The following is a 13,156-nucleotide window of genomic DNA, read 5'->3' as shown; positions in this document are numbered from 1 at the left end:
TCTCAATCCAGCAGACTGCCCCTTTCAGCACTCACTGCAAATTATCTCACTATACTTTAATCTGTTCACTTAATTAACAATCTAAATTCCCCAGAAACTTTAAATCTCAAGTTGGTTTTCTAATGCATTCTATGGGCTAAATAAGTGTCTCTTAACTAAATGAATGAGATTTTATGTGAGCTTTTCTGTTCAAAGTAGATTGAAAAAAAGGAAATTATGAAAGAAATCAATACTAAAAACAATCAAAGAAACAGCAGCCTGGTAATGCAGATGAGAAAGAAACCTATAAAAACTGGACAAAACTCAGAAATCATTGGAATCTAGAGGCAAATTGTATTAATAATCATTTAGGACTTTAAGATATTTTAAGTAGATGATAATAGTATCATCATCATCATTTTACAGTATAATGTAATAATAGGAACTATTAGGGTTTTTTTTTACTCTGGCTAAGATTCAAAAATTAACAATTCACCTCTAAAATGCTTGCATCTAGCATTCTACAAAAGATTTCTCTAGCTCTACAGGTAAACTTCTCTTAATGAGAAGATGCATTCATTTACATTCCTCTTCCCACTTACTAACAATTTGAATAAATAAAGTGTTCCCCAACCTCACATTAGGATAAATAACCTTGTGTTATAATACTTCTCTTTTGCTTTGCTTGATAATTGCATGAAAATCATTTTCAAGTTCCACTCAGTATCTGTATTCTTAACAAAAGGATGATATTAGGTAATATTTCACCAAAATTCTGTTGAGAAAAAAAGATAGGATACTTGGTTGACTATAAGCTAAATTTTGCCTCATGTTGCCGGAACAAAAGAAAAGAAATTTCCACTTGAATTCTAAATTGAAGATGACTTTGTGCTTTGTTGAGAAAGGCTGGCAGCTAAGGTCACTGGAGTGTATTATGATGGACAGTACAGGGCTCTGCATGGCTCAAAGGCATGTCCATTGTGTGGATTACAGCCAAACAGAAAGAATTAGACAGCTCAGAGCATTCTATCATTTCATTTGAAAATAATGGCCCAAGTCATGGGCAGCAACCATTCCAACTTTTGTGAAAGAACAACAGCATTCAATAATTTCATCGTTTCAGAAAGGTAGTTCTGCTATTCTCAGCCCTATATTATGAATCCAACATATTCTGTACCAGTTCTTCGTAGCTACTTGGGCAAATCTCATCTGCACCACATTGTATGTAGCTATATCTTACATGACACAGCTCATTGCTTCAAATTGACCGAATCACTGAAAGAAACACAAGAAAAGAGAAGCAAAACTGAACACAGCAGTTTGAAAATGTAAATAAACATTAACTCCAAAACAATCCACTCTTCTTGAGTCAGCTTACTGGTGAAAAGGCTAAAATATCAGCTTCAAACAAAACATTGAACAATTTCTTTTCCAATACCAACATGAAGCACATTTTCAAAGAAATTTGATCTGTTGTCAAGTGACTCCAAATGAACCCTCTAAGTTCATTCTGAAATAGTGATATTAAGGTGGAATATTCTGATTTATAGAGATTTATTTTTAACAACCGCTTTTTTCAGAGCAGATTAATAGCAACAACCCCCAAAAATGAGGTTTCAATGCAGGTGAAAAGATTCACACTTTTGATTAAAAGAGGAACTGCTTCTAATTCTGTGTTTTCCCACGCTGCTTGAGTATCTTCTATATAGAGAGGGGAGAAAATAAACTCTGTCACTTCTAAAGTATTTACAGACACAAGAAAAAAAAAAAGAGTTGCAACTTACCATTAAAATTTACAGCTCGGATATAACCAAGTAGCTCTTTTCCATCAATGGTACTCATTCGTGGGCAAAGCCCAATGTATCCAGGACAAAGATCTCTGTGCATATTGTGGAGAGCATAAGCCATGGAGTACACTGCATCTATTACAAACTGGACCTTTCCTTCCTGTTCATAAGATGAATCCCGAGCAATTCGCTCCAAGCCTGCCAAAGAAGTGGAAAACCATCAGTTGATGATGCTCTTAAGTTCTCTGAAAGGTGGAGTTAGAGCTTAGATTTACATCCTTTGAGGCATACTTATGAGACGAACTGTTTGATCTTACTCCAGATGATTTTTAGTACCATACTTACTGAGTCAGACTTTTAGCTAGATATTGAATTTTTCATTTGTAAAAACCATAAGCAAGCCATTAGCAACAAAAAGTTGTAAATAAAAGACTATATATTTCTTTACCTTTATTTCAACCTTATTGAGTGCTATTATATTGTAAATTCTGGTGACTATATGACATTAGCAATAACATTTGGGTAGTGCTTTAATATTTTAAATAAGATGCAGAGGCTATTGGTCATTCCATCTACCTCTGCTCCATGAGCAGCATCTAATTAGTGATCCCAAAGGTCATTTTCCTTCCAAAGTCTGTATTGTTATAAATGTACTCTATTTGTGAAAATTTTGTAAATATATTAAATGATAATATTTTTTTTTGCTTTTTGGGTCACACCCAGCAATGCACAGGGGTCACTCCTGGCTTTGCACTCAGGAATTACCCCTGGTGGTGCTCAGGGGACCATATGGGATGCTGAGAATCAAACCTGGGTTGGCCACGTGCAAGGCAAACACCCTACCTGCTGTGCTATTGCTCCAGTCCCCAAATGATAATATTTCTTTACATGAACACAATTATACCTTTGCATGTCACTACTGTTTTTCGTTGTGTTGAGAACTGTAAGACCCAAGATATTAGAAAATTTCAGGTAGATGGTACTTCTTTAACTATAGTCAGTAGATACTTCTTTAACTATAGTCAGTAGATTTCCTCTAGGTTTTCAAGAGGAAAATATAGAGCTTGGGTCCAGAAATATGACTCAGTAGTAGAGCACTTTCCTTGACTCAGTGAATGATACAAATTCCATCCTGACATCACCCCACATTACCTTTAAGTGAGGTCCCCAGATCTACTGCTCTCAGCAGGACCTTAGTGACAAAACTATGTGTGTAAGCACCACAACCAGATATGTGATCCCTCATGAATTACCACTATATTATCAAAAGAAAAGGAAGAAGGAGTCAAATGCTGCAGGGAAGAGTCTAACTTAAAAAAAAAAAGATACAGAGCTCTTGAAATGAATATAATGCAGGATCGTTGTTCCTGTAGCTAAATATGTAGGACTGCGACCTGGCACTGGGTATTATCCTTAACTTGGTGTTCATCATTTAGTGTGTTGGAGAAGCAAAGCTTTATGAATGGAAGCTCCTGGGGCTGAAGAGATAGTGCAGGGATTAAGGCACTTTGTCATGCATGTGGTCAACCCCAGCACTACATATGATCCCCCAAGTACCACTAGGAGTGATGGAGCACAGGGTCAGGCATTAAGCTCTGACTATTTCTGGGTCTGACTCAAAAATGAAAAGAAAAAGTAAGATAAACTATATGCTAGAAATGATCACATGATTTAATTATAATCCAACACTTTCTTTTTGAAGATGAGGAAACCAAAACTCATACTACCCACTTGAGATACATGGAACAGATACAGAGCAAACTCGGATCATAAACCAAAATTTAATAGTTTTTCAATATCCAGAATTATGTGGCTGGAGGCAAAAATGTTGGGCATGAAAGAGAAAATTGCAGAAAGAATATTGAAAATTCATTAAAGAGGTCAAAAGAATCTCTAATATTCTCATATCCTCCCAAGCACAAAACACATGGGAGCCTTTGGAGAGACCAATTGAACCATTGGAAGCATGTCCATGATGACTGTTACAATTTTTAATAGTCTTTACATTTAGCTAGTGTTTATTTTCCTTGGACTCGAGTGATAGCACAGTGGGTAGGGTGTTTGTCTTGCATGGGGCCAACCCGGGTTTGATTCCTCCGTCCCTCTCGAGAGCCCTACAAGCCACCGAGAGTATCCCACCTGCACAGCAGAGCCTGGAAAGCTCCCCGTGGCATCTTTGATATGCCAAAAACAGTAACAGTAGGTCTCACAATGGAGATGTTACTGGTGCCTTCTTGAGCAAATCAATGAATAATGGGACGACAGTGCTACAGTGCTACACTAATACATATTTCCTTTATATTTTTGAAAGTTGGATTCAATTGCCAATTTATATTTGAGATGTTATAGCTTTATAAAACAATAGCTTTGTTATAATTATTCATTGAATCATGGAACATTCTTTTCCCTCTGATCTCAGTCACCACAGCTTAGATGTGGTTACTTAGTGCTGTTTTCTGAGATCTGCAATAAGTTTGACTCATGCCCCTCCCTTTTTGATATGATTATTCAGGTTATTTTAATGTCTCAATTTTTCTCTATTGAAAGCCAAGTTTTCTTTTCTCTCTTCATTATGGAATCCACTCATTCTAAAAATCTTCAACTATGAGTCCAGAGAGACGGTATAGTGGTAAGGTGCTTGCTATGCATGAGGCCAATCTGAGTTAGATCCCAGCATCCCATCTGGTCCTCTGAGATTGCCAGGTGTGATCCCTGAGCTCTGAGCCAAAAGTAATTGCTGAGTTGTTCACGCCCCAAGAAAACAAAATAAATACGACTGAATTCATATTATTGACCTATGATTTCTATGATCAGAAATAGATATTGTAATTCAAAATGTTGGGCATAGTCTAAAACACTAGATCAAATTGATGTGATCACTTTCAAAACCTAGCTGTCTGGAAAAATTCATTTTCTAGGTTTCATTTTTTTGTGGTTTTTTGTTTGATTTGCTTTTGGTCCACACCCAGAGTTGCTCAGGGGTTCTTCCTGGCTCAGCACTAAGGAATCACTCTTGCTAGAGTGGTTCGAACCCAGGTCAGCCACATTCAAGGCAAGCACCTTATCCTCTCTACTATCTCTCTAGCCCTTTTGTAGGACTGTTCTGTCCCCTAACTTTCAACTCACATATCCAATTGTGTGTTATATTTCTATAGAGTCCATGTCAAACTTAATAGTTCCATGAGCAAACTATCATTATAAGTAATTCTTTCATTATTTCTCTTAATGCTATTGAGGGTTTTGTGAGTCTGGGAATACAAAGAGAGAGAAAGGATGAGTTATTTTCATCATGTTTAAAAGTCAGTCTTTTTTAAGAACTATCGTTCTGGTGCCAAAACGTGTATCATTTCCATCCACCAACTTCAGTGACACAATCTAAGCTAAGATCCCTATTATATACTGAGCATCATCCTCTTCTTTACTCTGTGTGGTTCTTTGTTTCCAGCTTAATATGTGAATACCACCAAGGAACCTATAAGAACAGTCCTTCCAGCATCTGTCTAAAATGCATATCTCACAATTTTAATGACCAAGTAGACAATTCCAGAATGGCCACACTAGACTCAAAAAATCAGTTATTTCTTTTTAAGTCCTTATCTTTTGGGCTGCAGAGATAGCTCACAGTCAGAGCCCATGTTTCATATGCTCAAAGATTAAAGTTTGATCCCTGATATCATGTGTCCACTCTAGGCACCTCTGAGTATAGCCCTGAAAGGAATAGTATTGGTTATCCTCAGCATTGCTGGGTCTAGTAATTACACATCATCTGACCCAAGCACCGATGCCTCAGGCCAGGTTAGCTGAGTATCACTAGGAGGTCCCTGCAACCCCCACCACGACCCACCCACCCAGCACTACTTATGAGAAAATATATTAATCAATTAAAACTTCTTTTGATTAGTGAAACACCATAAGGTACAGTTGTAGACTTACAAACTTTCATGCTTGGGTTTCAGTTATACAATAATTGAGTCCCCATCCTTCCACCAATGCCCATTCTTCACCACCAATGAACCCAGTAGCCCTCCCACCTCGCTCCCCTATGGCATCCCCCCACCTCACCCCACCTCTCTGGTAGGGCATTCCCTTTTGTTCTCTCTTTCCTTTAGGGTCTTGTGATTTGGAATAGAGGTATTGAGTGGTCATAATGCCTGGTCTGTAGTCTACTTTCAGCACTCGTCTCGCATCCTGATCTAATCCTCCAAACACCCTTTACTTGGTGTTCCCTTCTCTATCTGAGCTGCCTTTTCCCCCAGCATGTGCTGTCTGCTTCCAAGCCGTGGAGCAGACCTCCTGGTACTTATCTCAACTATTCTTGGGTATTCGTTTCCCATTCCGTTACTTTATATTCCCCAGATGAGAGCAATCTTTCTATGTCTGTCCCTCTCTTTCTGACTTATTTAACTTAGCATGATACTTTTCATGTAGAACCACTTGTATGCAATTTTCAAGACTTCATCTTTTCTAACAGCTGCATAGTATTCCATTGTGTATATGTACCAAAGTTTCTTTAACCAGTCATCTGTTTTGGGGCATGTGAGGCCAGCTTCCAAGTGGTGGAGCAGACTCTTGGTCTCCCATTCTGTTACTTTATACTCCACAGATGAGTGCAGTTTTTCTATGCCTGTTCCTCTCTTTCTGACTCATTTCACTTAACATGATACTTTCCATGTTGATCCACTTATATGCAAATTTCATAACTTCATCTTTCTAACAGCTGCATAGTATTCCATTGTGTAGATGTACCAAAGTTTCTTTAACCAGTCATCTATTCTCGGGCACTCAGGGTTTTTTTTTTCCAGATTTTGGCTATTGTTAACAGTGCAGCAATGAACATACAAGTGCAGATATTATTTCGACTATACTTTTTTGCCTCTCTGGGATATATTCCCAGGAGTGGTATTGTTGGGTCAAATGGGAGCTTAAATTCTAATTTTCTGAGAATCATCCATACTGTTTTCCAAAAGGCCTGAACCAGTCGGCATTCCCACCAGCAGTGAAGGAGAGTCCCTTTCTCCCCACATTCGCACCAACACCAGTTGCATTTTTTCTTTTTGATGTGTGCCAGTCTCTATGGTGTGAGATGATATCCCATTGTTGTTTTGATCTGCATCTCCCTGATGTTTAGTAATGTAGAGCATTTTCTCATGTGCCTTTTAGCCATGACCAAACTCACTGATGGATTTCTAAAACATAGGACCAAAATCTGAATGCTCCTACATAGACTAGTCCTACATAAACATTTTTAAACAAAAAGCCAAATGAGAAAATTCCCTGATATCTCCCTGAAATAACCACTTTCATGAGAGGTCTCTAGATCTACAAAAAGATTCCTTGTGTTGCACTGATTTTGCATCACTGAACTCAATAACTGGAAAGGCTATGAATCCCAGAGCAGGTGTTTCCATTCTGATGAGAATCCCCAGCACTGAGACATGCTAAATGTGCTAAATGAGTATCTCCCAAAGAGGGAAAAGGATGAATCTGTAACTCTAAACACAGATCTCTGACTGTCTCCATTTGTGTTGCTGTAACAACACCCCACAGACAAGGCAGCTTGGGAACAGAACTTTCTTTCGCACAGCTCTTGACACTGCTAATCCAGTCCAGGTTACTCTCTGGGAGAAACTCTCTCTTTTTTTTTAATTTTTTTTTAATAGTGAGACATCATGAGGTACAGTTTCAGACTTACACATTTTTGTGCTTGGGTTTCAATTATACAATGATCAAATACCCATCCCTCCACCTGTGCCCATTTCCCACCACCATGGATCCCAGTATCTCTCACACCCCCACCCTCACCCCCATCCCACCCTGCCTCTGTGGCAGGGAATTCCCTTTTGTTCTTTCTCTCTTATTGGGTGTTGTGGTTTGCAAAAGAGGCAATGGGTGGCAATCATGTTTAGTCTATAGTCTACTTTCCACATGCTAGGGAGAAACTCTCTTCTAGAACATTTCTCTTGTTTCATCACAGCACAGACAATATAGAGGAAAAAAGTTCTCTTGGATCTTACAAGAGCTCTAATTTATTTGTGGTGACACCTCATTGAATCCTAATTATTCCACCAAAAACCTCACCTTCTGATACCATCATATCAGGAGGTAAACTTTATGAAGTTTCCCCCCTTCCTTTCCCTTTTGCTCTTGCAATGACTGGAGTGTCACACACATACATGGTTGTGGTACTTACACATATGTTTGTGGTGTTTCACAGAGTTTGCACATAGGATTGCAGTGTTTGCAACCTTGGCCACCATGCTTGCTGGGACTGCACTGGCAGGCATCAACTTCAGTTACAGTGTTAGGTTACATTCCACTTATATTGCTCACCAGGGCTCCCACACTTGATTTGTGGTGTACATGCATGCATTTGCTAGTAGTCATGGGCTCATTTACTTTTTAGTTGTGCTCTTCAGGAATCACATATTTTAGTTGTCACACACACACACACACACACACACACACACATCTCTGGCTTGGGTGCACTGGAGATTTCAACATCATTGGTGGTGCCTGGGATCCCAAACAGCACAATTGGTAGGATCATGCTTTGTGTATGTGGGCAAGTTTAGAAATCATGGTTTCTTGATTACAAGGCCTATGTCTGTGCCCCTGAAACATGTATGGGCCCCACAAGGGTATATTAATTAACATGTTAATAGATAAAAGAAGAAAATCAGCCTTATACTAACACTCTAGAATATGCTGCCTTTAGTCCTGCCTTTTGTGATTGCCTCTGCTATCCATGCAGAACAGAACCCAGACCCCTACTCTCCCCCCAGCCCCCACATACACATTCGCACATTCCTGTGACGATTACTGTTTATCTGGTTTGTCTTTCTTTGCAGACATAAAGAAAGAGTATTTGAAGAATATTTGAATCTCTTCATTACTACGGGGTCAAGTGGCAGGCACAGAATTGTCTGAAAATACCCAAATACCCAGACCAAATTGACCCTAAGAAAATAATAACCATGAGACAAGGAAGAGATCTGAAAATGTTTCCACAGTCCATGGAACATATGTAATAACTGGACATGTATGAATATTTTACAAGCATAAGCTAACTCCATCCTAAAAAGTTTTGTTAAATATATTTACAATTTAGAAAAAATATGTTATGACTTACATTACATATATTTACTGATATGTTACAAAAACTTTCCTATGAGTCTAGAAGAATATATTCAGCATGCAATAATTGGGATAAATTCACACACTACACTTCCAAAATAAATTTAAATAAATGACAACCAATAGATATATTCTTCCTTGGATTTTCTAAGAAAAGAAAACAAATAATCACAACAACAATAAAAACCAACACTCAACTAATATATGAAGGATTTATTTTCATTCTCCATAACACAGTACCTTATTAAAGCTAAATATTTAAATTTTCACTTGTCAAACAATTATTTATCTCTTTTACTAGCTCTACACTCCAATTAGTTTAAGATGAAACAGATCAAACTTTGCAAATCAAGTGCCTTGTCACACATGAGTCAGTAACCACCCTGCGAGAACTTTCTACTTCTACGAATCAATTCAAGTGCCTATTTGACCAATTTAAAGATTAAACACTATTACCATTTCAAAATCTCAAAAGAAATTATTGGCTCCCTTTTCAGGATGGATTGAACACTGCTATTATTTTCAAATTTAAAAAGAAACCATTGGCTTTCTTTTCAGGTTATTTTAACCAAGATATTGTTCCACCACCAACACCTCAGCACTTCAACTTCACCATTACGCTTAGGATTTTACAGCCACTGTGGTGATTTGCACCTCATTTTCTATAGATGTTTCTCCTATTCATCTAAATCATCAATTGAGGAAGCTGACAGTGACTCATCAACTCAATTGGCTGTAAAATTTCATGATGCTATAGTTTCTAAAGTTAGTGGTAATGTATTGCTATAAAATACTAAATATTGTCAAATGCTATGTGTCAGACATCTGTTTAAACACTGTAAATTTGTGATGTGTTTAGTGTACAACTTAAAATTAATAGTATATAGCAAATCATGAGAATGGTGGAAATGAAGTCAGCATCATCAGTTTCACAACAAGATTTTGTATTTATTTTGATTAATAGAATTTAAAACTTCTCACCATACAACACAGTAAGTTGGTACTGGTCCAGGCAATATAGTTAGTTTGTAAAGCAGCGTATGTGCTACAGGAAAAATTCATAAGATCGGCCTGATATGAATTTTAAATTCCTTGACTGATATAATTGTTAGTGAGCTTTGCTTTCTAAGAATTTCTCATTTCTCAGAACATAAGTTAGTTTGATAAATAGAGAAGTTAAGGGTCATTTACCTTTTCCAAATATTATGTCTACATTGCTTCTAATGTTAATGCCATGATGATACAAACAGCTGGTAAATTTAGTTAAAAATAGGAAGCCATGTCAGGCATTTTATTCTGGGGAAAAAAAAGATTCAATTGGTTGAATAATTTTACTGTAATCATAGCATATAAGAGTAGCATATAAGCAATAATTCCACACTACAAATGTGTGGGTTCAAAAGTATTTGTTTAGTTCCTCTCTGACTATTTAGTAAAGTATGCAGCAACTATTTTAAATTATTAAATCATTTTCTTGCAGTGGCTCTGCAGCAAATGGGAAGAGGAGAATTTGGGAGCTGCTATGAATAAATATTTTATGCATATCAGACCGAATTATTTTTTTTCCTGAATTCTAAGAGATTGCCATATGCCTTGCTGCTTATGTACAAGACAGAGACAAAAAGATTGAGCACTGGACCTTGCTTTCCAACATCTCACATCTGCAGTGATGGTATAGAGGGTGATTTTTAAATCAATGAGATCCACGTTAAAAATTGTGCTGCTCACTAGAAGGAAATCTCTCTCAAATTAGCAAACACAAGTTAACTTATACTGGATTTAAAAAGTACTTTAAATTAAATTTTGGTTTCAGGGATAGGATATGGAAAGGAGGGGGAACACAATTATGCTCAAATATGCAGGAATATCTCCTAAGCACTATGATATGTAAATGCAATATGCATATCCCCTAAAGTGCATGCAGGATGAGAGCTGGGCTGTACATTAGTCATTCTTACGTTTCAAAAGAATGTCTAACCAATGGAGAATCTGGCTATAGGGAAAGGAGAATAGACCATACTGAGAGTTAAGTCAGGAAAATTCAGAAGGATCCTTTTCCATTACATAAACATGATGGTTGGGCATTCACTATTTGTGTGATATGTTCCTCCCTTAAATCTTGTTGTTCACTTAGCACATTACTCATCTAACATGAAAAAAAGAAAAAGAAACTTCAGGAATGCAATCTTGAGAACTAAGACTTTTCATTGAAGAAGATTACCACATGGACCTCCATAAAAAAGCCTCTCAATTCCTTCAGCCTTAGATGCTGCTATTACCCCACCTCTCTGATCTACTTGTAAGTCCTCTGACATAACAATAGCTATGTCAGGTAATCATGTGGACATCTTACCTGTTCCTATCTTTATATCTTTTAATTTTTAATTTAGTGTTTTTTTTGGGGGGGGGGCTACACCCAACAGTGATCAAGGCTTACTCTTGGCTCTGTGCTCAAGAAACAGTTCTGGAGAGGCTAGGTAGACCTGGAGGGGCTCTGGGGAATCAACCCCGGTTGGCTACATACAAAGAAAAAACACTCTACTTTCTCTGCTTTCTCTCCTGCCCCCTAATAGATATATCTACATATCCTTTCTTCTAAGCTTTTGGTAAGTTGTCAATATAAGTTATATAGGAGTAGTGATATTTAATTTGTTTTGTAATTTAGCAGTCTGGATCAGATCCCAGAGCATCTTAAATTCTGAATGACTTAAATGCTAAATATTGATTGTTTCATTGGAAGTAGAGGCACATGATGAAATAAACATAAGTTGAAGGTAGAGTTTATCTGTTGGGAGATAGGGTATGTGAAGAAAGCCAGAAATAAAATAAAAGTGTGGGGTGAGGAGCAACAAGAGAGAATATATTTCAGATTTATTTCACATCTAATTTCAAATTAGATGTGGGCACCTGAATTGGAGGACCTCAAGGATATTGGGGCTCGGTAGATGAGTAGTGCCAGCATTTAAAGCATTGAAAATATCAGATGAATAATAAGTTTCAGTTTATGGCATCCCCCAATTGCATTAAGTTCTACATAGGAGGACATGTTTGAGAGTTGGTTTGGGGAGTTCACATCAATCAAACTAGGGCTCTCCCTGGGTCTACACTGGCTTATTGTGCCCTGTGGCACTCAAGGGACCATATGGTGCCTGATATGGAAGACAGGGCTCCTTCAGGAAAGCATGTCCTCAGACCATAGTGCTTTTCACCTAGCCTCCAAAGAACTACTTTATTATTATGCCCTATTTATTACATTTGACAAATTTGATGCAGTCTTAGGTGATTGAATTATCCAAAGGCTAAGAAGTGCAAATATTCAGTGTTACCACAAAAAAATAGTATGGATGATTGTTCATTTATAGCTTTGCAATGAATTCAATCATTTGTAATGGGGCCCTTTATGCAATACTGCCCTAGAACCATGATCCAAAGTGGCAAAGATTTGTATTCTAGTTCTAACTGGACCAACTGACTTCTGCCACTTGCTCTTAGTTAAGTTAGATTCTTTCTAGTATTTCCTTAATCCACTACTGAAATGAGAGAAATAAAATAATCAACCTGGAAGCCTTCCATTCTAAAACTCCAGGTTCTTGGTCACGTTCTTTTACCTCTGTTTATTCTTTACATTCTAAAATCACTTGAAAATTACTAAAGAGTTTGACTGGATGAACACCACTAATTTCAAGACTTCTGAAACAGTTTGACATATCTAGTACCTGGGTTGCCATAACACCTGGACATGCTGCTCTAACAAAAAATACAAAATTTCAGCCTAGAACTTTCTTCCTTGCACTTTCTATTGGACTGACCATGCCACTGTATGTTCAATCTTCAGTTTGAGCTATACAGTGAATGCAATTCCTTATCAAGAAAAAAATTTTTCAATTTCTTTTAATCCGATGGTAAATGGAATCAATTATGGAAACTAAGGTCACAGTTCTGAAATGGAAGAGGGAGGACACATAATAAATGGGCAAAGCACTGTAAAAATAACATGTCTTTAATCTGAAATTACTACTGCATCTTATGATTTTTTTCCCCAAAATAGATAGAGGGACTAACAATCCAGAAGTTGATTAATTTACCTAAGATCACATCAGTACATCAATAAGTAAAATCAGGTTTGACTCAAAATCTCTGACCTTTGTACTAACATGCTAATTCTCTGTGAAGTTTTGGCTCTTCTACTTCAGGTTTAACTTTCACTCCTCTGAATTTTTGTTTAACTTTCAGCCTCTAGAACTATGGTTACTTTG

The 13,156-nt window shown here is 37.4% G+C and overlaps 1 protein-coding gene and 1 non-coding gene across 5 annotated transcripts in view; one reads left to right on the top strand and one right to left on the bottom strand.

Annotated features, from left to right (window-relative positions):
• The window catches only part of GRM8 (glutamate metabotropic receptor 8), a 944,681-nt gene that overhangs the window by 332,148 nt on the left and 599,377 nt on the right, over window positions 1-13,156 (bottom strand). For all 4 annotated transcript variants that reach the window (XM_056118374.1, XM_056118373.1, XM_056118372.1 and 1 more), the window contains exon 7: window positions 1,764-1,964. In XM_056118374.1, the coding sequence (XP_055974349.1) occupies window positions 1,764-1,964 (201 nt within the window). The remainder of the gene's footprint in view (window positions 1-1,763; window positions 1,965-13,156) is intronic.
• On the top strand, window positions 10,950-11,052 carry LOC130027911 (small nucleolar RNA U13). Its single transcript, XR_008793116.1, has one exon. It is a non-coding gene; the product is annotated as a small nucleolar RNA U13 (small nucleolar RNA).

Source organism: Sorex fumeus, unplaced genomic scaffold (assembly GCF_029834395.1).
Source record: "Sorex fumeus unplaced genomic scaffold, SorFum_2.1 ptg000037l, whole genome shotgun sequence".
NCBI classification, from domain to species: Eukaryota; Metazoa; Chordata; class Mammalia; order Eulipotyphla; family Soricidae; genus Sorex; species Sorex fumeus.
Note: the sequence above shows the minus strand (reverse complement) of the source record. Positions and strands in the feature narration are given on the sequence as shown.